This window comes from Pan troglodytes, chromosome 4 (genome assembly GCF_028858775.2).
Source record: "Pan troglodytes isolate AG18354 chromosome 4, NHGRI_mPanTro3-v2.0_pri, whole genome shotgun sequence".
NCBI lineage: Eukaryota > Metazoa > Chordata > Mammalia > Primates > Hominidae > Pan > Pan troglodytes.
This window is the reverse complement of record NC_072402.2, coordinates 78,815,640-78,840,729: the sequence shown is the minus strand read 5'-3', so window position 1 is coordinate 78,840,729 and position 25,090 is coordinate 78,815,640. Positions and strand designations below refer to the sequence as shown.

At 43.9% G+C, this 25,090-nt stretch overlaps 2 protein-coding genes across 4 annotated transcripts in view; one reads left to right on the top strand and one right to left on the bottom strand.

Annotated features, from left to right (window-relative positions):
• The first annotated feature begins 1,301 nt into the window (after positions 1–1,301).
• On the top strand, positions 1,302–7,192 carry RXFP3 (relaxin family peptide receptor 3). The gene has a single exon (XM_054684419.2). It carries the CDS (start codon positions 2,934–2,936, stop codon positions 4,341–4,343), a length of 1,410 nt encoding a protein of 469 aa, XP_054540394.1. The 5' UTR covers positions 1,302–2,933; the 3' UTR covers positions 4,344–7,192.
• Positions 7,193–10,732: 3,540 nt separating this feature from the next.
• The window catches only part of SLC45A2 (solute carrier family 45 member 2), a 39,516-nt gene continuing 25,158 nt past the window's right edge, over positions 10,733–25,090 (bottom strand). For 2 of the 3 annotated variants that reach the window (XM_063811344.1, XM_526962.9), the window contains 4 exons: positions 18,758–18,901; positions 17,738–17,861; positions 13,343–13,554; positions 10,733–11,053 (listed from right to left, as the gene is read on the bottom strand). In XM_063811344.1, coding sequence (XP_063667414.1) covers positions 10,829–11,053; positions 13,343–13,554; positions 17,738–17,861; positions 18,758–18,901 — 705 coding nt within the window. In that variant the 3' untranslated portion in view covers positions 10,733–10,828. Of the gene's footprint in view, positions 11,054–13,342; positions 13,555–17,737; positions 17,862–18,757; positions 18,902–25,090 lie in introns of those variants that run through there. The other variant, XM_024356644.3, reaches the window with a different exon arrangement.

Below are 25,090 nucleotides of genomic sequence, written 5' to 3'. Positions count from 1 at the left end.
TCAAGCCTCCTCTGCAAAATGCTGGACCAAAGCAGGTGATTTCTTCCCTTCTATGATCATGGGCTCCCAATGGTTACATGCTAGAGTATGATTTTATGCTGTCCTCATGGCTTCGCATGGCCCACGTGGCTTCAGGAACACAAAAGAAGCCCGGAAAAAGGTTTCAAGATCCCACACCCTGCCACTGTGAATGAGAGACAGTTTCTTGCTGCTGATTTTCCTCCAGGCCCCCATCACAGCCTGGTTTCAATTTTGGTAAGAAGAGGAACAGGAAAACAGACCACATATGTAACATAACAAGCTCTGCACCCTTCCTCCTTTATGGTTTCTTTAAATACCAACATAGAGTACCCCCTCCCAAAAAACCTAAAACTGGAATATCGCATCAAGGTATAACTATTTGTTACCTACCCACCCCTTAAAAAAAAGGGAAATAATAAAAGAGGTAAAATTATTGTCCACTTATCTGGCATGAATCATCACATTCTAGATAACTTAGTCATGCACAAAACTAAACAAAAAATATAGTTTTAGACACTAGTAGATTGCACACTCATCTAGATTAAGAATTCCAGAGAGGCTCAAAATAGAGGACTTATGTCTTTCAGCCTATCTCAGTGCCTGGCAAGAGTAAGTGGCCAATGAATGTGAGATGAATTGAATCAGGCCCCTATAATTTTTTCATAAAGTATGAATATGTACATGTGATTTGGAGCAGACCAAGTAGATATATTCCTGGGTGTGCCTAGAAGCACTGAGAAGCTGTGTATGTGTGGGATGGAGGTCATTGGTGTGAACATACCAAAAATTTAACAGCAGAGAGCTTTCAGGGTATGCCCCAGCTTTTCTTGTGTTTCAACAGTCCCTTGAAATATTAGAAAAGAGAAATAGAGACAGAGATGAAGAGAGAGAGAAAATTGATGGAGAAATAACCAGTTAAAAATAAAGTCAAAACTGAGTGTGAAAGTGAGGCTACTAAAACCAGGATAATAGTCATCCATAGAAATAACCTGTGCTTTGGGAGGAATCCTCAGGGCAGGGGTGATCTCCAGGTAAGAACTGATCAAAGGAGATGTTTGTGTTTGGCTAGGTTTTTACTAAAGCCCTTACTCCCTCTAGTGGGAAGACGGAGCTGTGCAGCATCCGTAGCAAGGTGTGTGCTCTTCAGGGCTAAAAGTCCTTTGGAATCAAGATTGTTTCTTGTTTCTTTTTTTTTCTTTTTTCCTTTTTCTCTTTCTTTTCTTTTCTTTCTTTCTTTCTTTTTGTTTTTCTCTTTCTTTCTTTTTCTGTTTCTTATCTCCTCAGCTTGAAGGTTGCATCCTCTTTATCTCCTTAAGTAAAGCTGGGAGTTCTGTAGTACTCCAGGAGTGAGGGCAATTATGCTTAAGAAACTTTGGTTTCAGTTTAGTCCCAGACCAAGAGGAAAACATTTCAAAATTTTAAAGTAAGTCCTAAAAGTGTAATTTGCACCAGAGCGATTGACCTGGCATTTATGTAGACTGAAGCTTGAGAAGTAATTCAAGTGGTTTCCACTCATTCCCTTGGAAGAGTCCTTAGAATGTACTTCCATTGGTCTGAAAAACGCCTGAAAAAGAGTCCTGATGCTAACAGTAATGGAAATAGGAGGGCTGGTGGTTCACGATCAGCCCAGTGATATCCTCTGTTCTATTTGCATCTAGGTAAAGAGACTGTGGCCTGTATGTGATCAAACAATTTGTTGAAGCGCTTTGGGCTTAGGGCATTTAATTTCTGTGAAGTAGGACCATCAGTTATTTGCTCTGTTTTTGTGTCACCTCTCAGAATACATTAAAGTAGGGGCAACCCTTGAGCCCAGACTTCTGCCATGTGAAGACCCTTTGAAAATCCTGACAAACACAGGTACTGCATAAGTGGTCAGCTAATTAAAGAGGGGAGGTGGAGCTGTCCTTTGTGTATCCAATAAGTACCCATTATCTCATTTGAGCATGAAAAGAGGCCGCTGTTATTACTTTCAAGAAGGAAAGTAAGCAGGATAGCTCATATTTTTAGAACCATTCCTCACCAAATGGAATAATTCCAGTGAAAAGTAGGAGTGAGGAAGAAAGAAAAAAAAACTTCTAATCATAATGTTTGGGAATAAGAAAGGAAGAGGAAACTCACGTCAAAGCCGACTTTCTCCTGCAGGTGTAAAATAAACTCTTAAGACCCTTCCTGCTGAAACTCTGGGGAGGAAAACGGGAGTGGCGGGTGGGCTTTGCCTGCAGCTCAACTCTCCCTCGCGGCGCGGGCGCGGCTGGGTTCAGCACCTCGGAAAGCGCCCCTCGCGGCGCCCCGGGATTACGCATGCTCCTTGGGGCCCGCCGCCTTGGCCGTGCAAGTGCCACCGTAACTGGTGAGAGCCGCTGGCAACCCACCCGGAGTTGACAACCGCGGAGAGACGCAGACACCCACTGACCTCCAGGAAGCTGAGCGTGGTGGATGGAACTCTACGATCTCTTTCTCTCCAAGGACGGAAACCTCATCCAAGCAGTCCCAGAGGAAACGGATAAAGGTATTTGAAAGGGAGCGAGCGGCCCCAAATCGCACAATTGAGCGGCTGGGGGAGTTACGCGCCAGTGCCCCAGTGACCGCGGGACACGGAGAGGGGAAGTCTGCGTTGTACATAAGGACCTAGGGACTCCGAGCTTGGCCTGAGAACCCTTGGACGCCGAGTGCTTGCCTTACGGGCTGCACTCCTCAACTCTGCTCCAAAGCAGCCGCTGAGCTCAACTCCTGCGTCCAGGGCGTTCGCTGCGCGCCAGGACGCGCTTAGTACCCAGTTCCTGGGCTCTCTCTTCAGTAGCTGCTTTGAAAGCTCCCACGCACGTCCCGCAGGCTAGCCTGGCAACAAAACTGGGGTAAACCGTGTTATCTTAGGTCTTGTCCCCCAGAACATGACCTAGAGGTACCTGCGCATGCAGATGGCCGATGCAGCCACGATAGCCACCATGAATAAGGCAGCAGGCGGGGACAAGCTAGCAGAACTCTTCAGTCTGGTCCCGGACCTTCTGGAGGCGGCCAACACGAGTGGTAACGCGTCGCTGCAGCTTCCGGACTTGTGGTGGGAGCTGGGGCTGGAGTTGCCGGACGGCGCGCCGCCAGGACATCCCCTGGGCAGCGGCGGGGCAGAGAGCGCAGACACAGAGGCCCGGGTGCGGATTCTCATCAGCGTGGTGTACTGGGTGGTGTGCGCCCTGGGGTTGGCGGGCAACCTGCTGGTTCTCTACCTGATGAAGAGCATGCAGGGCTGGCGCAAGTCCTCCATCAACCTCTTCGTCACCAACCTGGCGCTGACGGACTTTCAGTTTGTGCTCACCCTGCCCTTCTGGGCGGTGGAGAACGCTCTTGACTTCAAATGGCCCTTCGGCAAGGCCATGTGTAAGATCGTGTCCATGGTGACGTCCATGAACATGTACGCCAGCGTGTTCTTCCTCACTGCCATGAGTGTGACGCGCTACCATTCGGTGGCCTCGGCTCTGAAGAGCCACCGGACCCGAGGACACGGCCGGGGCGACTGCTGCGGCCGGAGCCTGGGGGACAGCTGCTGCTTCTCGGCCAAGGCGCTGTGTGTGTGGATCTGGGCTTTGGCCGCGCTGGCCTCGCTGCCCAGTGCCATTTTCTCCACCACGGTCAAGGTGATGGGCGAGGAGCTGTGCCTGGTGCGTTTCCCGGACAAGTTGCTGGGCCGCGACAGGCAGTTCTGGCTGGGCCTCTACCACTCGCAGAAGGTGCTGCTGGGCTTCGTGCTGCCGCTGGGCATCATTATCTTGTGCTACCTGCTGCTGGTGCGCTTCATCGCCGACCGCCGCGCGGCGGGGACCAAAGGAGGGGCCGCGGTAGCCGGAGGACGCCCGACCGGAGCCAGCACCCGGAGACTGTCGAAGGTCACCAAATCAGTGACCATCGTTGTCCTGTCCTTCTTCCTGTGTTGGCTGCCCAACCAGGCGCTCACCACCTGGAGCATCCTCATCAAGTTCAACGCGGTGCCCTTCAGCCAGGAGTATTTCCTGTGCCAGGTATACGCGTTCCCTGTGAGCGTGTGCCTGGCGCACTCCAACAGCTGCCTCAACCCCGTCCTCTACTGCCTCGTGCGCCGTGAGTTCCGCAAGGCGCTCAAGAGCCTGCTGTGGCGCATCGCGTCTCCTTCGATCACCAGCATGCGCCCCTTCACCGCCACTACCAAGCCGGAGCACGAGGATCAGGGGCTGCAGGCCCTGGCGCCGCCCCACGCGGCCGCGGAGCCGGACCTGCTCTACTACCCACCTGGCGTCGTGGTCTACAGCGGGGGGCGCTACGACCTGCTGCCCAGCAGCTCTGCCTACTGACGCAGGCCTCAGGCCCAGGGCGCGCCGTCGGGGCAAGGTGGCCTTCCCCGGGCGATAAAGAGGTGAAAGGATGAAGGAGGGCTGGGGGGGGGGCCCATTTAAGAAGTAGGTGGGAGGAGGATGGGCAGAGCATGGAGGAGGAGCCTGTGGATAGGCCGAGGACCTACTCTGGAGAGGAGATGCTTCGAAATCAGGTGGAGAGAGGAAATTGGCAAAGGGATAGAGACGAGCCCCACGGGCCAGACAGCCAACCTCCGCTCCGCACCCCACAGCCTCTCCTTACTCTTCCCACGCTGAGTAGTGTGGGGGCGCCCAGAAGCGAAGACAAGCAGCAAAAATGTAGAGAAATTGGCACGGGGAGCGGGGCTTAGCCAAATGATGCGCAGACAATTGTGCCCGTTTATTCCAGCGACTTTTGCGGAGAGGGCAGCCGTCGGCACAAACACTCCTTTGCGTCTTGGCAAACGAGACTGCAGCAGCGCCAAGGTCCTACTTGCTGCGGGGCTGCCCCAGGAATCTAGAGCTGGTAGGCAAGAAACGCTTTTGGAGTTAAGAAAAAGAACTGACCATCCTGGTCCGCCCGCAGGAGAAACGGCAAAGGAAAGCCACCTCCAATGGAGTCATTATGACAATTATCATTCCGGACTGGGCCAGCGGGAACACCCTGAGCCCGACCTAGCTGCACAGCCCCGGAGCTCAGACGTTAGCAGGCGGATAACACCTGTCACCAGCTTGGGAGAGCCATTCTCTGGGGAGTGTCGTCACTGCGGGAGGGAGGAGACACAGTGTGATTAGAAGGGCTGGACAGGGAAATTTCTTCAGGCTGCTGCCCCAAAAGGTAAAAGGGGGCTCATATGCTCACTTGGTAGCAGAGTTGGAAGTGGGGCGCTGGCGCGTTGCGCGCAGGAAGCTCGGGCGCTCCAGTTCCTTTGAGAGCAGTCTGCGTGCTGCCGGTGAGCTGGGCCCAGAGGCATCTTGAATAGCTCTACTGGGAGGAGTGGGGGCACTTCTTCAGTTCCTCCCTTCCCACGCTTTGGGAATCAAGCTGTTCCTTTGATTGAGGCCCTGGACCAGCGAGTAGAGGGATGGTTCAGTATTTATTTTATTTTATTTTTTTCTGGTAGGCTTAGATAGAAGAGGAAGAAATACCTCAGAAATGTGCAAGGGGAATTGGGGCGGGGGGCGGGGGGAGGTGGAATCTTGGAAACCAAATTCCTAGAAGCTGGGTCGGATCTCTCAAACAGAGGTGTGGGGTAGGAAAGAAAATAGAAGGTTCAGGTACCATGTTCTAAAGCGAGCAGAGTACTGGGGAAACTGTTCTGAGGGTATCATCAGAATTTCAGGTGTGGGCTTCTTTATTGCTTATATTATTGACAAGAGAAGGTAGGAAATAGGAATTCCCATCGGACATTACCATCACCAATTTCCATTTATTCTAAAGAGTGCTTTACATATTAAGCATGCATGACAAATTCTTTCCCAGCCTCCAGACAGTTTATGGAGCTGTCTCCGAAGATTGCCTCACATTTCTCATGTTGACTCTGTTTTGATCACAGGAGCTTAAGATGTTAAACCCTCACAAAGTCCTTTCTTGAGGCTCTTCTAAGAACTGGGATCAAACATCAGTCTACCTACCCCTCTGCTGGCTTTCATAGAGGTACTGCTACTCTCTTCGGCAACCTGGTTTGGGGCCAAAAAACTAATGATGCAGGCACCCACCGGGGTGGTTGGTTTAATATAAAAAATAGCCATTCGTAAAAACAGGTCTGTTTAAAGAGCCTCTTGAACAGTAGAATTGTTTAGTAATGTTGTTGAAAGTTTTCTGCAGTATCTGAGATTCAGGGCTCAAAGTGTGAGATCTACAACTCCCGCCTTCCCTGATCTGCTTTCTGTGATTGCAAAACACAGTGAAATGACTAAACACTCATGCCTTCCCACAAAGGCAGAAGCTGCCAGTCGCGATTCTGAGCAGTCTTGTGAAGTCAGCTCTTTTAGAAAACTGAATGGTGTGTTTGTTTTGAAGTAGTCCATTTTTTTCTTCACCCTTTGGGAAGAACAATTATTGATATAGATATTGAATAGCAATTAGGCTAACAAAGACTGAAATGTAAGCTCCACAAAGGTCCCCAAAATACAAAATACATGAAAAAGTAAACACAGGAAAAAACTAACATTTGCATGGTAGGAGATACATCTATAACACGGATAATAGACTCTTACTGAGAGATTCTTATCAAAGCAAATTTCCATTTCAATTTAACAATAAAATAATGTATGGGTAGCTCAGAATTTTTAGGAAAGGGTGTTGAAGTATGTGCATCTGCTACTATGGGCACTAGAAAAACAGCAAAGAAGGAGCTGGAGGAATGGGAAAAAAATAACCTCTATAAAAAGGGTCACTTTGTCCAAATCCCAAGCACAAGGCTTCTGAGAACGTGGCAGGAGGGATCAAAGATCATGACTTTGGTCTACCACAAAGACAAAGGGTCACCAAAGGAAATGGTCAGATCAATTGTAATCAACAATTACTTTTTGAGTGGCTGTTTTGTGCCATCCCCTGTACAGGGTGCTGAGGTGATGTACATGAACCAGACACATTTCTGACCTCCACATGTAAAAGGACAGACAGCGGTGAGCACAAGCAAGATAAGACAGGGAATGATGAGCTGAATGTCAAAGTAAGGCTGAAAGAAAGAAAGACAAAGGAAGGAAAAGTTGATCCTGCTGGGAGATCAGACTTTCTGGTCAAAATAATATTTGAGACAGGTCTAAATATATGGGCACAGTTTAGGCAGAATGGCAGGGGTTGGTTCGGAGGTAGAGAGGATATTCAACGCTAATAAAATGTGGTGACTAAAAGCTTTGGTGTTGGAATGTCAGATGCTTGGTTAGGGAAGCAGGAAACAAAGTAGTAGGGATTCTCTTTCTCTTCCTGGATTTCCCAGGATTTCTGTTGAGAGTATGCGTCCTTGTACTAGTTTTATTTGTCTGGGGAAAGGAAATTTCTTTTGCCAGAAAGAATATGTCATTGGTATACTGAGAACAAATACTTAGATTCCCAAATGTGGTTAAAGACTTTGAAAATTGGATTATATTTATTCATTCAAACCTCAAGGGAGTTGAGTTCAATGAGTATTTGCATATTTGTGTGTGTGTGTGTGCGCGCGTGCGCATAAGTGCCCTATGGTTGGTTAGGGATGACTACATTTGACTTCTTGGGGTTCAATAAGATGGCCCTCAGCTGTGGGTCACCTTTCCAGCTGGCCCATCTATTCATTTCCACATCTTCACACATCAGAACAGTTTTTGGAGAAACGGACAGGAAATAAACACTGAACCCTGGAGAGGATTCCATTTCTAAACCTTGCAGAGGCCAAGTACAGGTAAGAGAAATAAGAGAGGTGGCTTGTCGCTGTTTCTTTCCTAATGCCAAGAGTTATGTGCCATGAAGTCCTCTGAGCATTTACCCATCCTCATCCCACACAATGGGGTTGGGAGCAGGTGTTTTCCCTAGTGGCCTCTCTAAATGAGTCATTAACTTATTTCTCCAGGATGGATAATGGCAGGGGGATGGGAGGGTGGAGTAGAGAAGAAGGGGTAATTTTGTATATATTCTGTGAAAAGAAAGAGATTATTTCATTTGGGAGTGAATGTACTAATAGAATACAGGAGGACCTGATTGGGAAGCAGAAAATGAGAAGGGAGCAAGGCTTGGAGGGTGATAAGTAAAAAAGCATGCTCAAGCCAGAGAAGACAGCCTAGCTGGGTCTGGAAAGCACCAGTGATCTGGAGAGAATGGGACAGACACACTGCAGGAGCCTGGATAAGGAAGCTGCATGCCCTGCAGGTGACGAGGTTGAGCAGGGGGCAGGAAGAAGTGGCCACTTTAGCATAAACCCCTGCCCTCTATTGTTCCCCCCAACATATACACCAGAAGCGGGCAGACTCACAGGGGCATTTCAGATGCCTTGCTCCACACCCCAGCACTGCCTCAGTCACAGGTATAAGAACCAGGTAGCTGCAGAGAGTGGGTTCTTTAAACACAAAGGAAGTAATGGTAGAATTGAAGCAACAAAGTGGAAGCCCAAGCAGCAGCAGCAGGAGGAAAGCGCGTGTGAGATATCAGGAATGCCACTGCCTTATAAGACACTTGGGGAGGCTGGGAAGGAGAAGAAGGCTGCAGCACAGAATGACAACAAATGGCTCTTTGCTCCTAGGCTGGCCAACTTCAGTAGATACAGTCCTTAGACCTGGGCAGCCAGGGCCCCTGGTCTGGGTGTCATCATTAGAGGAGACCCTGCTCTTCCCCTGCCCCTCCCCACATGGCAAGGATTGCACAGGACCCTCTGGAATCTGTGCCCCCCTAGTCCTCCCACCTCCTAGATTATGCTTGGGTACCTGAGACCTTGGAATCTCTTGTCCAAATGGCCCTGAGTCTATTTACAAGGAATCCATGGGTTCTTTCTTGAGTCTATCCTCCAGAGGGAATTCCATGCCACTGAGTCTGTCCACCCTTAAGTGGCTAAGGGTGGTCGTTTGCAGGAGCGGTAGAGGGTGGAGGCAGGTGGGAGGCTATGGATGTGCTGACGCCAGCATGCTCACAAGGACTCTACACTGCCTAGGTGGAGAGAGGAGTAGGGGAAGCAGTGAAGATGGATGGGCTGTGGATCACATGCCTCCATTCATGTGCCAGACACCAGGCTAAGTGCTGTCCCTACAGGAAGCAACGGAACCAAAGTGACTGGGTTCAAAGCCCAGCTCTGTCACTTAAGAATTGTGTGGTTTCAGATAAGTTATGTCTTTCTGCCTCCATTTCTTTATCTAAAAAATGGAGAGTGGTAACAGCACCCACTCCCACAATTGCTGTGTTAACGTTAAAGCATTTAGAATAGTGGTAAAGACTCCATAAATGTCATGGTTTGTGTTTTGTGGTTTGTTCGTTTGTTTGTTTTGAGACCAGGACTCGCTTTGTCTCCCAGGGTGGAGTGCAGTGACAAAATCACAACTCACTACAGCCTCGATCACCCAGGCTCAAGCAATTCTCCCACTTCATCTTCCCCAATAGTTGGGACTACAGGCATGCACCACTATGCCCAGCTAATTTTTAAAATTTTTTTTGTAGAGAGAGGGTCTCCCTATGTTTCCCAGGCTCGTCTCAAACTCCTGGCCTCAAGGGATCCCCCTGCCTCGGTCTCCTAAAGTGCTGGGATTACAGGTATGAGCCACCATGCCTGAACCAATGTTACATATTATTAATCATCACAACTCTCTGAGATAGCAATTCTTATCCCAAATGTATAGATGAGCAAGTGTGCCTTGGGGAGATTACATAGTTTACTGCTGAGTGGCAAAGCCAGGATTCAAAACCAGCTGATTCCAAAACATGATTTTTATTAAACCATGCTGTCTCTCAAGGCTGCTGAAAACCTCATCATGGGGCAGTTGAAGGGGTATGGTTAGAGAAAAACTGCTTAGCTTGGAGAAGAGAAGATCAGAGGAGAAACAGGGGGCTGTTTTTTTGAAAGACTTTCACATCAAATCCAGAGGACAAAACAAGGGTGCAGACTAGAGAGAAATATTTTTACTGTGTCAATGAAATGAACTATTTTAAAGTGGTGAATTCTCCAGCATGAGATGTTTGCGTAGACTTGTCAGGGGTATCATAAAGTAATAGGAATTAATTATGAGCAAATTATGAATAAATTAATATCAGAGAATAAATCATTAGCAATATTTTGAATACTTGTGAATTTGATGAAATACATGATTCCCCAATATATATGCACCCCTGGCTAAAAAAAAAATCAAATCACTTCACAGAACACATCCAAGCATTGTATATGGAATTAGTCTGCTTCTGAGGTCTCAGCAAGATTTGTAATGCCCTGTGAAAAGCAGCTCCTGCCTCTTCCACCCTTGCACCGAGATGCTGCCACCCACACTTACCCCTTGCCACCGATGCATGGAGGCATAGTCCAGGCAAACGTTGCCTGAAATATGGGGACTGTTGTGCAGAGGATTGGTTTAAAGTGAGAGGTGGGGCCGGGCGCGGTGACTTGCGCCTGTAATCCCATGACTTTGGGAGGCCAAGGGGGGCGGATCATGAGATCAGGAGATCGAGACCATCCTGGCTAACATGGCAAAACCCCGTCTCTACTAAAAATACAGAAAATTAGCCATGCATGGTGGTGGGCGCCTGTAGTCCCAGCTACTCGAGAGGCTGAGGCAGGAGAATGGTGTGAACCCAGGAGGCGAAGCTTGCAGTGAGCCGGGATCGTGCCACTGCACTCCAGCCTGGGTGACAGAGCAAGACTCCATCTCAAAAAAAAAAAGAGAGAGAGAGAGAGGTGGGCAGATTCCACAGCTGAAATCACAATAGTGGGCGTCCAATGGGCAGACCCTAAGATTCAGAGCTGCAGAAAATGTTAACTTCCTGCCATGTGCTTCACTGTATCTGAGGTTAGGGTCATTGTCTCTTTATTGACCTAATCCACATATCTAACAAAGAGAGCGACAAAGCAACAGCCTATCAGTGCCACCGCAGACGCTGTGATCACCACGACGACAACGGTCCCGGCTGTGTTGACCAGAAAGCCCAGGCCACCTCCGACCAGGATCTGAGCCAGCTGCACCATGCATGTGAGGGTGGCGCAGTCCATGCCCTTCCCTCTCACGCTGTTGTCTGGGTCCCCTCCTGGGGCCTGCTGCCTCTGCAAAGGAAGCACAGAACCACCATTTGACCTACAAGGAACTGTCATTTAGGGCACAAGTCAGCAAAATTTTTCTGTGACCAGCCAGATAGTAAATACCTTTGGCTTCGTGGATTATACAGCCCTGGTCATAACTACTCAACTCTGCTGTTGTAGTGCAAAAGCAGGGGCAATGTGGAGCTGAGTTGGCTTTCCAATATATATTGATGGACATTATTAGCATTTGATTTCATGTAATTTTCATGAATTGGTGATGTGGAACTGAACTGAATATTGATGGGTATTAGCATTTGATTTCATGTAATTTTCACCTGTCACAAGATATTAACCTTCTTTTGAACGTTTTTTCCAATCATTTAAACAATTAAAAGGAATTCTTAGCTCGCAGACTGTACAAAAACAAGTGGTGGGCCATAATCAATACAATGTAGTGGATACTTAATAAATATCCCATTCTTTTCCTTTCTTAGTGTTAAAAATTCAAAGATTTTAAGAAGGATGTTGAATTGCTGATGTCCTTAAGAGAAGCAACTTTAAAAAGCATTTCAATCTTTCAAAATATGGTTGCTACTTGATTAATATAATAATGTTTGGTTAATACTTGATATTTCTTCCGAACTGGCTGATAACTTTGTCATTTGTTGGGTATCGCCTATGTGCTGGGCCTGGGTTTTTTTTACCTGTTACTGTATTTCAACCTCACCACCTCCCTGGATTCACATGTTATTATCATTACCCCCATGGTAATAATTATAATACTAGCTATCACATTTTGAGTCTTTGTCAGGTGCTAGGGGGCACTATGCTAAGCACATCCACTATCTTGTTTGCTTTTCTATAAGGTAAATAACATTCTTTCCATTTGCCTCATGAGGAAACTGAGGGCCTGCGAGCTTAAATGATGATTTCCTACACTATTAGGCAAAAAAAAAGCATTATGCTGAAAAACGCATATTATCCTTTGAATAAGAAAGGAAAATAAGAAAACAGATTTACATTTGCTTGGTTTTTATTTAAAAATGCCGGAAAGATTAACAAAAAACTAGTAAGAGTGGTAACACGTTGGGGCTGGAGGGAGATAGTAAATGGTAAAGGGAGCACACAGTGTGCACTTTTGTGTATCATTGTGAATATATTATCTCACCTAAAAATGAACTCATTCTAAGTGCTAACTAATAAACAAGTAAATAACATCCCCAGTGTAACACAGCTTCCAAATGAGAGAGGCAGGATTTGAATCCAGGTTTCTCTGAGCCTGAAGCGTAGGTTTTCTTCCCCCAACACCATGTAACACTCTCCTTGTAGGGACAGTTTTTTATGATGACTCTCCCATTAGCAGCAACATCCCACCTTGGTGACAATGTTTGCCAGGGGATGAGGAAAGCCACACCTCTTTTTTGAAAGGTTTTTACTCCTGGTGCACCTCTGCCCTGCTGCCAGATCAAATGATGAAAAACATGGCCAGAATTATAGTCTGATGGTTATATGTTCAGTGTTTTTGCAGTTTCATGCTGAGCTGGATTAAACTTGGAGTTATCTCTGTGGCTTTTATATCATTGCTCCAGTTAAGGAACTGTAAGCCTGTTTTCATGGGAAGAAAGTTGCAAATTTTGATAAGAAGAGGTGGTAATTTTAGAGTGGAAACACCGACTCTGTTATAAGCACCGCATAGGCGCTTGTTCACTAGTTGCGTTCCAAGGTTTAAATGGCGCAGGTCCCGCTCAGGGCAGCAAAGTGGGGATTACCACCCATGATTCCAGCTTTCCTTCTCACACATGGGGTCTGACTTACTAAAATCTGGACTCCATTGCCTAGGACTTTCCTACCCTCAGCAAATAATGCCAAGAAATTCCACTATGTACCTCTGAAAGTTGGGGATAGGGAGACCCTTATTGTGGGTATCTAGAAATGCTGCAGGTGGCACCAGGGAGACCTATGAGGTGGTTATAGAAGACCTGGGTCCCCCTTTTTTTGTCTTTGTGTAATTGTGGGCTGGTTTCTCAGCCTCACCAAGCCTTTTTCTAATTAGAAAAATGGGAGTAACACTTCTTGCCCTACAGCTCCCTAAGTGAGCAGGAGTTGAGAATAAGGAGGACAGGACAGCTGGGCTGGGCTGGGCTGGGCTGGTGAGCAGCAACAAGATCATGGTTGCAGTTGGTTGGGCATTTGACTGCTGCTGTTTCAAGAACCCTTATTTTCCAGCTCTGCTCTACACATTGCTACCAAATCCTCCCCAGCCTTCAGATGAGTCTGGATGTTACCCAAGGCAGAGGTTCAATGACAGCACACCTCCTTTTCTTCCTCGCGGTGGTACTCAGTAATGAGGTTAAAGGGCACGGTGTACAGGGTGCTGGACATTACACCAAACAGACTGCACAGGACCAGGGTGGAGTAGACATTCGGGAAGAGCCCAATAAATCCCGTCCCCAGGCCAAACAGCAAATATCCCGTGAAGTAAAGACCCTTTAATCCAATGTAGGATACCAAAACTTTCTGAAAGTCTGTGGGAAGAAGAGAGGGAGAAATTACAGCTGGCAGTGCCTCATAACATTTAATAATTTCAGACAATCCTTTCTTCTGAAGATTCACCTTTTTAGACATCCTTTGATACTTAGCTAGGAACAAAAGAATCCCCTTATCTGTGGGTTGAAAACAGCTGGCTTTTGGAACCATTTTAAAGACCTTTGCATAAAGGACAGCTTGAAATTGCCTTGGTAGGCTGATTTTTTTTCTACAAAGAAGAATCTGGCACTGTTTAGCAGACAGCTGGATAGCAAAAAGAAGCGAGAAAGGTGGTGGAAAATCTGACCTAACTATGGGAACCTGGGGCTTCAAGAAAAGTGTGGGTTATTCTGAATCAGATGGGCTGTGGCCCCATAGGACGAAAATAATAACACAGGCCTATCTTGGCCCTACAACCCAAAGTCAGGTTGGGGAAAATTGAAACAACCAAAATTTACAGAATGATCTAAGTCATTCATGATTTCTTAGCCCCCATCTGAATGGAGTCTGCACACCTGAGAAGGAGGTAAAAGATGTGCGATTATCTGAAGACACTTTCCCTGACTTGCCAATCCTTCCCAGACTGGTAAGGGGCTCCCACAGCACCCAGCATCTCCTCATCGCTGGCTCCCTAACTCCTGGTAAACAAGTTCCTTGACTTCTCAAAACCCCAGCTTCCTCATCTGAAAACTGGGAATAATAAAACCATCTTTTGGAGTTGTTGCCAGGATCAAGTGAGATGAAGTGTCTATGAAATCACCCAGCCTAATGCCTAGCATGTAGAAAACATCCAATTAAGCAACAAGACAGACTGAGCTGGAGACAGTTGACTCTTAACTGGGTTCCTCTTCTAGCAGGTCAACTTGGCTTGCTTATATCAGTATAGTGGCAGAGCTAATTTTTAAAAATGAAAAATTCTGCTTTAAAACATTTTACAAGGTTTTCTACAATGGCAAGGAAAATCTCTAAATTGTTTTTATCTTCTTCCCTCAGTTGTTTTTAATCCACACATTCCTCATCTCTTCCCTGCCCCATTCTCCTGGAACACAAGAATCAGAGGATAAATAACAGATACTTGAAATGTGACTATTAAGAATGACATTTTCCATATCTATTCATATAATTATTGGACTTACACCTTGTAGACAAGCAACCTTATTTGCAGTACATTTCAATCAATTATGAAACTAAACACTGTCTTACACTGATGGAAGACAAAGATCTGGAAATGACAAGTAGGCAACATTGCTTCCTCTATTAAACTTATACCATGACTGGAGGACTGTTGTTAAGGTTGAGAATACAAAAAGGAGAATAAAGCTAGAACAGTTTCTGCTTGCTTAATAATTATATTTATATAGAAAATGTAATCTAAAGTGTCTCAATACCTAAAAGATACCATCAATACCCATTAGGGAAATGCTCTTATCCAAGTGTGTATGCCAGCAGAGGAGAAGGCAAAGTAGGGCAAAGAGGTATTTGGAAACATAAGTAACTTCAGTACAGAGACTGAAAGTCTGGCAAAGAATACTTTATTCACAGAGATAATTCAGTGAACTTCAGGGCCAAGCTTGAATTGCCCTCTGATGGGTCTGATACCCAGTGGTAGTCATATCCTCACACAATGCCTCTCTTCAGGACTGAGGGGAAATTATAGATTTAAGCACCAGTTATGACTAGTAGTGTATGATATTATGAAATGAACAATAGGCCATATCTTAGTACTCAGTGTTGTTGTTCTAACTGGTATACCTGTACCTGCTGTATACAAAAGGAGCTTAGAAACAAGTCCCTATCAGCACTCTCCACCTCAGCAGCCAGATTGTCCTGCCAACCTCCATATGGATAGAAACTCTGAATCTGCTCCTGATGTTATGTGATGAATCCAAAATAGAGGGTAATATAGTGAGCTCTGGAAGGAAAGGAAAGGATTGATTCTGCCCAGAGTGGGTTGAGGTGCAGGGGGAAGAAAACTTGAATGATTTCACTGAGGAAGTAATATTTAAGCTGGGTCTAAAAATATTATTAGAAGTTGTCCAGTTGGGGAAGTAGAAAGAGCAGTTCAGGCAGAAGAAACTAAAAGCAGTGGCAAATACCCAGAGATGAGAAAGTCTGCATAGTGGGTCATTGAGGGTGGTTAATTGATATGGGAGTGAAAAAGGGCAAAGTATGAACTAGGCCAAACTGTGAAAAGCTCAGGAATTTGACTTTATCCTATGGGCATGGGGAACCCCTAAAATCCTTGAGCAGAGCTGGCTGGTATTTTATAAATAAAATGTTGATTTGAATTTACAATGGTAGGGATCCCGTAGATTTATACATTAATAAAACTTTGGAAAACTATTCAACTAATAATTTCTTTTGTAACTAGAAACGCTTTTAACTAGAAGGGACCTAAAATAATATGCTTTAAAGTTTCAAATGCCATAAAATTTATGCAGACAAGACTAATGGAATGTTATCTAGTAGGAGTTCCCTGAGGAAAAAGAAGTTTAGATTGACACTGTTTTTTCTGACAAAGATGAAGGTAGGGCTGGATGTAGTGCCTCATGCCTGTAATCCCAGCACTGTGGGAGGCTGAGACAGGAGGATCACTTGAGCCCAGGAGATCGAGACCAGCCTGGGCAATGTAGGGAGACCCCATCTCTACAAAAAAAATTTTTTTTAAATTAATAGGCCAGGCACAGTGGCATGTGCTTGTGGTCCCGGGTACTCAGAAGGCTGGGACTTGCTTGAGCCCAGAAGGTTGAGGCTGCAGTGAGCCATGATCATGCCACTGCACTCCAGCTCAGGTGGCAGAGTGAGACTTTGTCTTAAAAAAAGAAGAAAAACAAAAAAAAGAATGAGGGTAGTGGTAAATAGTCCCCTCAGCCCTTGAAATCATGAAGGACTTAAGCTGGATAATTTACTAGACCCTTTTAGTCTAACATTCTTTTATTCTATTTTAAGTGCTTGAAATCTTCCTCCTGGAATTTTTCTTAGTTTGCACACTCGAAGAGGAAGAAAAGAGTTTGCTAAATAAATGTAATCTTTAAGCACTACTCTTTGAGTATCATAAATTTTAAAATAATGAATGTTGTTGTTATGTGATTATTGGGCTCATGAACTTCTTGCATGTTTATATGAGGTCCCATTTTCCCAATTGGGCTAAATTTTTAAGAGGTCTTGAGGCAGGTTTCCTGCTGTGCTATGGCTAGGTAAAGGGAGGGGGAAGGGGCCCTCACATACATCCACGCTTTCCCTTCACAAGAAGCAGGCTGACAGTGACAGAGTGAGTCCTCCTGAGAATGGTAACAGGGATTCTCCCCATCTCTTCCCACTTCCTTCACCTGGGCCATATCCCTGCTGTCCCCTGGACCTGTCCAAAGCCCAGAGCCCTGAGTTGGGGGTCAGTTATTCTTACAATCTTGCAGAAGAAGAGCCCTTTATAGGAGCTCTTTATAATTAGGAGAACTGCATACATTTTTCAGGCCAGACGTTTCACTTAACTCAATGTATACAGAGCTTGGAGATATCCATACACAGTTGCAAGTACAATGCAGCCTGTGCAATGCCCTGGAGTTGTAGCACAGCCACCTGGACTTACATAAAGACAATAGCAGAAATCCCTTTGTTCAGTGTCTTCACAGCTGCAACTTAGGTAAGTGGAGGTTAAGAGGCTCAGAAAAGCTGGCACCTGGGAAGGAAAGCCAGCTGTCCCCAATCCTGGTGTGGTGCTCCTATAACCCACCCAGTTACACATCTGAGCTAAGGTCATTTTGCATGCTGACTTTGTCACCTGTCATATTAATATTGCTTCTCTTCTGTATCATCTACAAATCTGATAAGCCTATCTATGAAATGCTACCAATGATCTTGCTCCAGTAGAACACGAACCTGCTGGGACTCATCCATCCAACACTTCATCTTGTAAAGATTCCCTTTCATTTTCCAGAGAAACTTGATCAGGAACCCACTGATTCCAAGAGCAAAGTAATCAGTGAGGAAATGACACCTAGAATTCACGATGAAAAAAGGATGCTTTATATGGTTCTTTTTAAGGTAATAGTTTTTCCTGACGTCCATAGATTTATTAAGAATCTGATATTTTAAACAGTAGGAAATACACATAGAAATATCAAATCCAAGTTGTGCTAGACCAGAAACTTTTAGAAGACATCCTTAGGAGAGAGAAAGACTTACAAGAATAAAGTGAGGAAAACACGGAGTTGATGCACAAGCCCCAACATCCAACCTCGACTCCTCTTTCGTAGATGAGAAACTCTGTGGAGTTGTGTGCACTATAGGGATCCCCGCGGTACACAATCTGAAAGAGAGATTGGAGGCTGTTGAGGTACAAATGCAATGTAGTAAGAACCCCTTCTCATGCATGCACTCTGCTTCCCCAGCCCTGGGGAGCAAATGTACTTTCTAAAGTACAGAGCTGATGCTGTCATGACCAAGTCGCCCCTTCCATCCTATCACATCTTCATTCAAGGACCTATCAGAAATCTAATGCTTGCTGCATCAGATCTCAACAACACTCTCTCGGATCCTTAACATTCCTCCTTCCATCTCACAGCTGGCCCCACCTGACTTAGGCAATCCTACCACTCATCTTCTGCTACAGCCAATCGGCTTCTGACTCATCTCCACATGGGCCATTCCTGTTCCTGCTTGGAATGTTTTCTCCCTCTCTAATATTCCTCTAACTCCTACTCACCCTTCAAGGCCCAGACCATACTGCACCTCCTTTTTTATGTGTATTTATTATCATATTTTATTTTTTAAGAGACAGGGTCTTGGTCTGTCACTCAGAATGGAGTACAGCGGCACAGTCATAGGTCACCGCATCCTTGAACCCCTGGCCTCAAATGATTGCTCCACCTTGGCCTCCGAAAGCACTGAGATTACAGGCATGATCCACCATGCCTGGCCTGAACCCCACCCCTCCTTTTTGAAGCCTGCCATGATTGCTACAGCTCACATCAATTGGCCCTATTTGTTGTATTTGATTAAATACTGGCAGGCTCCGTAGTGTCCTCTAGTTGTCCAGGGTATAGTAGCATTTTTCTACACCTGTCTGTAAGCCAGCTTCTTGATGGTACCCTTTCCTACATTCTTACTGTGCCAATCTTAGAGGATAGCCCAGAAGAACCTCAACAGGTGTTAATGGAGGAAATGATGTGTAACAGTGATTGTGTGCACAGACACGTTCATTACCTGGCCCATGAAATCTGTGAAGAACAGCATGTTGGACAGGAAGGCCGTCCATCCAATGAGGTGGCTGATGCAAAGGTAGCGGTAGTGAGGAGGCATGCTCACCAGTGCTCTCAGCAGTGACTTTAATGTCATTGCCCTGCGAGTCTGAAATAAAACATGAAACAGAGGTGTGATCTTCACTGCAGAAACTCAGCCAGCTAAGGGAGCCAGAGCACACAGACACGTTATGTATTTTTCAGTCAGCCATCACACAAAGTGTCACTTTTCCTGGACATGGAACTAGGTTTCCATGGAGTAGACTCACAGGAGGTATTCTGTTAAGCACGAGTGGCTGCTTGGCAGTTTCAGGCCCAGAATGAGGCTTTGGACACAAGGGCAAAGGGAATGAGAATGGTGCTAGCTTCAGGCCAAGGTGTAGGAGACATTGAGCATCCTATCTCTGAATGACAGAACTGTTGCACAAGGACAAAGGTCACAGACATAAGCCAGCTCTTAGATGATTATAATTCTTGGGTCTCTTAACTGTGAGAGCATAGTAGGCAAATCCAAGATGTCTGTCATGATCTTGGTCCCCTGATGTCATCCCTGTGATTATGTGCTGTTACATGGCAAAGGGATTTTGCAGATATATTAATAATTAAGGTTATTAATCGCTCACTTTGAGTTAATTGAAAGGGAGATTACCTGGGTGATCCTAACCAAATTCCATGAGCCCTTGAAAAGTACAGAATTTTCTCCAGCTGGTAGTAGAAGGGAAAGTCAGAGCAACTCAAAGCACAAGAAATGCCTGCTTTGAAGGTGGAGGAAGCCACTTGAAAAGGACCTGAGAGTGACATTTAGGGGCTGAGAGCAACTCCAGGCCAACAGTCCACAAGAAAGCAGGGACCTCAATCCTATAACCACATGGAACTGCATTCTGCCAACATCCTGAATGTGCTTTGAGGCGGGCTCTTCCCACTGAGCTTCCGGATGAGAATACAGCTCTGCTAACACTTTGACTTCAACCTTGTAAGACCCTGTGCAGAAAACCTAGTGCAGCTTACCCAGGCTTCTGATCTACAGAACTGTGAGATAATAAACTTATGTTGTTTTAAGCAGCTAAGTTTGTGAAAATTTTTTATTCATTAGAACATTAATACAGAGAGCCAGTCAGCTCCCTGTTCTTAGCCAGATGTCTCCTCCCAGGTTATATCTCTGAATCCTAATGATAGCAGAAACATGTTAATGAGCCTTACATTGAGTTAGAAGTAAGAACAATGTAGAACTCAAATATATATGTTTACACACACACACACACACACACACGCGGTCTTCAATATGTTAATGGAAAATGCATATTATGAAAAAATTATGCATGGATTCCAAAAATTTTTTGAAGCAATATAAACTCATACTAACTTGTTATAGCATGTCTGAAGAAGATTTAGTTTGAGGCACTAAGAAGGATAAGACATCAGTTTGAAGAGAGCCCCTAACAGAGCAACATGAATTCTACTAAAATTGAAGCTAGAATAAACATCAAATTTATGGTGAAGCTTCGGTAGAAGAATGGTGAAACACTGATTTTTTTTTAAGTTTATGAAGACAACGTCCCAAAGAAATCAGCAGTTTACAAATGGATAACTCATTTTAGGAAGGAACCAGATGGTGTTAAGGATGAAGTCCTCAGGGGCAGACCGTCTACATCAGTTTGCAAATAAAAAAGTTAATCTTGTTTATGCCCTAATTGAAGAGGACTGACAATTAATGGCAGAAACAACAGTCAACACCATAGACATCTCAGTTGGTTCAGTTAACACAATTCTGATGGAAGAGTTAAGGTTCAGCAAACCTTCCACTCAATGGGTACCAAAAGTATTGTGCCCAGATCAACTGCAGACAAGAGCAGAGCTTTCAATGAAAATTTTAAACATGCAGGATCAAGATCCTGAAACATTTCTTCAAAAAGGTGTAACAGGAGATGAAACATGGCTTTACCAGTATGATCCTGAAAACAAAGCACAATCAAAGCAATGGCTACCGAGAGGTAGAATTGGTCCAGTCAAAGCAAAAGCAGACAGGTCAAGAGAAAAGACCATGACAACAGTTTTTTGGGGATGCTCAGGCATTTTGCTTGTTGACTTTCTGGAAGGCCAAAGATTGATAATATCTACTTACTATGAGAGTGTTTTGAGAAAGTTAGCCAAAGCTTTAGCAGAAAAACACACAAAAGCTTCACCAGGAAGTCTTTGTCCACCATAACAATGCTTCTGCTCATTCCTCTCATCAAACAAGGGCAATGTTGTGATAATTTTGATGGAATATCTTTAGGCATCAACCCCACAGTCCTGATTTAGCTCCTTCTGACTTCTGTTTCCTAATCTTAAAAAATCTATAAAGGGCACCCATGGTTTTTCAGTTAATATTGTAAAAAAGGCTGCACTGACATAGCTAAATCTCCAGGACCCCCAGTTCTTTAGGGATGGGCTAAATGGCTGGTATCATTGCTTATGAAAGTAAGCAATGAACTCAATGGAGCTTATATTAAGAAATAAAGTTTACTCTTTTTAATTTTTATCTTTTAATTCTATCTTTCCATTAACTTTAGGAAGGCCCATCCCACACACACATATATGTAAAAAACGAATATATAGGCCCCAATTCCTTAATTTAGATTTAAATTAGGTTAAAACTAGAAGCTATAGTTTTTCTGGTTTCAGAAACATTGAGAGAATGAGAAACTTTAAACTATTGATACAACTGTTTTGAAATACAAAAAATGATAATAGCTTTTAGCATCTTGTCATATAAGAGAAGAAAGAAACCTTGGGAATATTAATTGATTAGCTTCCCTGAAGACACTGAGACCATAAACATCAGACACAATTTGGTAATTGGTCTTTCTTGTCATATTTTTATTTATTCTGAATCATGACATTGAGTACTGGCTAGTTTATAAGACAGTCTACTGAGATTTTCTATTTTAACTGTAACAGCATATTTTTTATACTTCTTAACCTTATATAATCATGCTTTTTACTTCTTTGCTGTGGAAAATTATATTCACCCATTTTAATTTTGTTGTGTAAGTTGATTTTTTAAAATTCATCAGTCTTGCAGTATCTAGCCCACTGACCATAACTATACTCATTCTCTGATAATCAGTGTTAAACACTATAGACATCTCCCTGGATTGAAGGAAAATAACTGTTTTTCTGCAAGTTCAATATGGTACCTGTAAAAATAAATGATTATAACCAAAATGAAGTGCAGAATTACTACTTTTTCCTCAACCACAGAAAGAAGCAGCTAACAATAGCCCAAGAAACAACAGCCTGGTTTTCATGCCTCCAATTACATGGTTTTCATCACTTTCCTTCCTCTCCTTCCAAAAATGCAGAACTGAGAAAGTGAATCTGGTCAGCAAGTATTCAGCCTCATTCTAAATATTAATGTATGCTTCTGACTTATACATAATTTTCAGCCTGCTTTCATTGTTAGCCTAATTTCTCCTTTCTTCTAAAAATAAATATGAGCTTTCAAAATGTGCGTAGTATTTCTGTAAAAGCTGAGAGTGTAAATATTCAAAGCCCCTTTGTATATTTTAACTCAGAATAAAAACCCAGCTGGGATATTATTCCTGACTCATCAATTCCCTTGGTAAAATCCTTTCAATGATTCTGAAACCTTGGGAGTTGTTTTACTGCATTTATTTTGCACCACTGTCAGCTGGAGACTGGGTAGTGATGAATTTACAAGCGAAAAAGGTACAGAGTCGTCAGGGAGAAAGAAAACTTCACAAACATACCCTCAAAAGGAGACTATTTAAATGTTAAAGGGAGCAACTGATGACATGGAGGAATTGGAGATAGATTTTATGAGATCTGGTTTAAACTTCTGAAATAATTCAGCCCTCTTGCCATTAAAAAAGAAAAATTTGTTCTTAAATTACACAGCCACCCTTATTTTGGAAAGCAATGTCTTTGGCAAGCAATGACAGCCTTGAAGCCTTGGCCCTGACCCTGGGGAAGTGCAGACTTCTTTTGCTTAACTGGGGACCTCCCAGGGCACACATTTGGAAGAGAAGTGCAAATCCATGGCTTTGAGAGTAAGATGCATTACTCTGTGCTATATTCTTACTTTATCTTTTTGTCTTATTTTATTTGCTTATTTATTTATGTTTTTAGAGGTGGGGTCTCTCTCTGTTGCTCCGACAAGTGTGCAGCGGCATGATCACAACTCACTGCAGCATCAAACACTTGGGTTCAATGGATCCTCCCACCTTGGCCTCATGAGTTGCTGGGACTACAGGAATGAGCCACTGCACTGGTCTCAATTTGTTTTTTAAACCAAATAACAAGATCATTCAGAGACTACAAAATTTTTCATGTGGCCCCTACTAGAAAGTTCGTTTTATCTGTCGTATTTATTTTTGTACTCGTGTGGGAGTTCCATGCCTTTCAAAAGGCTTCCACTCAGTTGATTTCATTTGATCCTCACAGCAGCCTCTGAGTGGATGGGACGACCCCTGTCCTATGCGACTCTTGGAGGGGGAGTCCCAGTCTATCGAAGGGGACATCAAAGAGGTAGATAATCTATCAGGGTGTTATCTATTATCACGTATATACTTTTATTTAGTAAAACCGCACCTTGTTTTGTTCCCCAAACCACCACATTATTTTTTAATTTTCACTTTCACATTATTAGATTACTTTTCCCCTTATTTTTTATCTATTATAGAAATTTTGGATGTATTGCAGGATTTAAAAATAGAAAATTAAAGCTTTCTGTGAGCCTATCATCCAGACTTTTCATTTTTTGTATATTTCCTTTCCATTTTTTCCTCTATGTATGCAGCTTTGTTTTCTCCCAAAAAAAGATGGTTTTGTGCATGTAATGTATATTTTACCTGATATATTTTTAGTAAACCTTCGGAAACATACATTTTTAATGACTGCATGAATGTTATCATATAGATATTCCATGATTCTTTGGCTGTCCTGCATAAATGCACAAAGGGCTCCAGTCCAACTAGTAATCTTAGAGTTCTGGCTTCTTGGTGAAGGAGGGTCAAAGAGTACAAGTATTCTCCTCCAGGCAGCCTGGTATAGGGAAAGGGGGTTGAGTCCAGGCATTAGGAGACCTAAAATCTCAAATTTTCTCTACTTGAGTGATCGAGATAAAATGAAGGCTTTATCCCAATGACCTCGTAGTTCCTCATTGCACTCTTACAGTTATGAAAAACAGTGCACTCATCCTAAAATAGGAGCTACTGTTGGAATCAGATGAATAGATTACTCTCTTCAACTGTATTCTCCTATCAAGTGGCATGGCGAGAGGCAGGTTGATGCGCTGTGGCAACTCAACTCGAAGGCAGTCATGTTTATAGAATGAGGCCTCGTTTCAGCAGATCATACTAACCATTTTGCCAATTCAAACATGAGCAGTGTCGAAGTTTACTTTTGCATTTATTTTGGAAAAATGCTAAGCAAATGAACAGAGTAAACAATACTGGAGGAAGCACTTGATCTCAAGGGAAAACTACTTACCGACTTTTATAACTAACAGCTAAGATGTATTGCTTTTATTTATATACATAACTGTATACAAAAAAATGAGGTTTTCTGCTGACTATACATAGCGCAAAAAAATTCCTTAAAATACCATTAAAATAAAGTACCGTTTTTAAATTTTGTAAACCGCTTAGCTAAATGTAATGTGGTATCCTAGATTGGATCAGAAAAAGGATATTACCCAGGAATGGGATTGCTGGATCAAATGGTAGTTCTACTTTCAGTTCTTTCAGGAATCTCCACACTGTTTTCCATAGTGGTTGTACACGTTTACATCAACACCAGCAGTGTAGAAGTGTCCCCTGTTCACTGCATCCACTTCAACATCTATTTTTTTTTATTATGGACATTCATCTGATAGATAGATATATATATATATCATAGTTTTTTTATTCACTTGTTGATTGATGGGCATTTAGGTTGGTTCCACGTTTTTGCAATTGCGAATTGTGCTGCTGTAAACATGTGTGTGCAAGTATCTTTTATATATATGATGGAATACTACTCAGCCATAAAAGGAATGAATTAATGGCATTTGCAGTGACCTAGATGAGATTGAAGAATGTTATTCTAAGTGAAGTAACTCAGGAATGGAAAACCAAACATTGTATGTTCTTACTCATAAGTGGGAGCTAGGCTATGAGGATGCAAAGGCATAAGAATGACACAACAGACGTTGGGGACTCAGGGGGTAAGTGTGGAAAGGGGATGAGGGGAAAAAGACTACAAATTGGGTGCAGTGTGTACTGCTCAGGTGATGGGTGCACCAAAGTCTCACAAA

Coding starts and splice junctions, on each gene's coding strand:
- RXFP3 (XM_054684419.2), top strand. CDS start 2,934: ATGCAGATGGCCGATGCAGCCACGATAGCCACCATGAATAAGGCAGCA.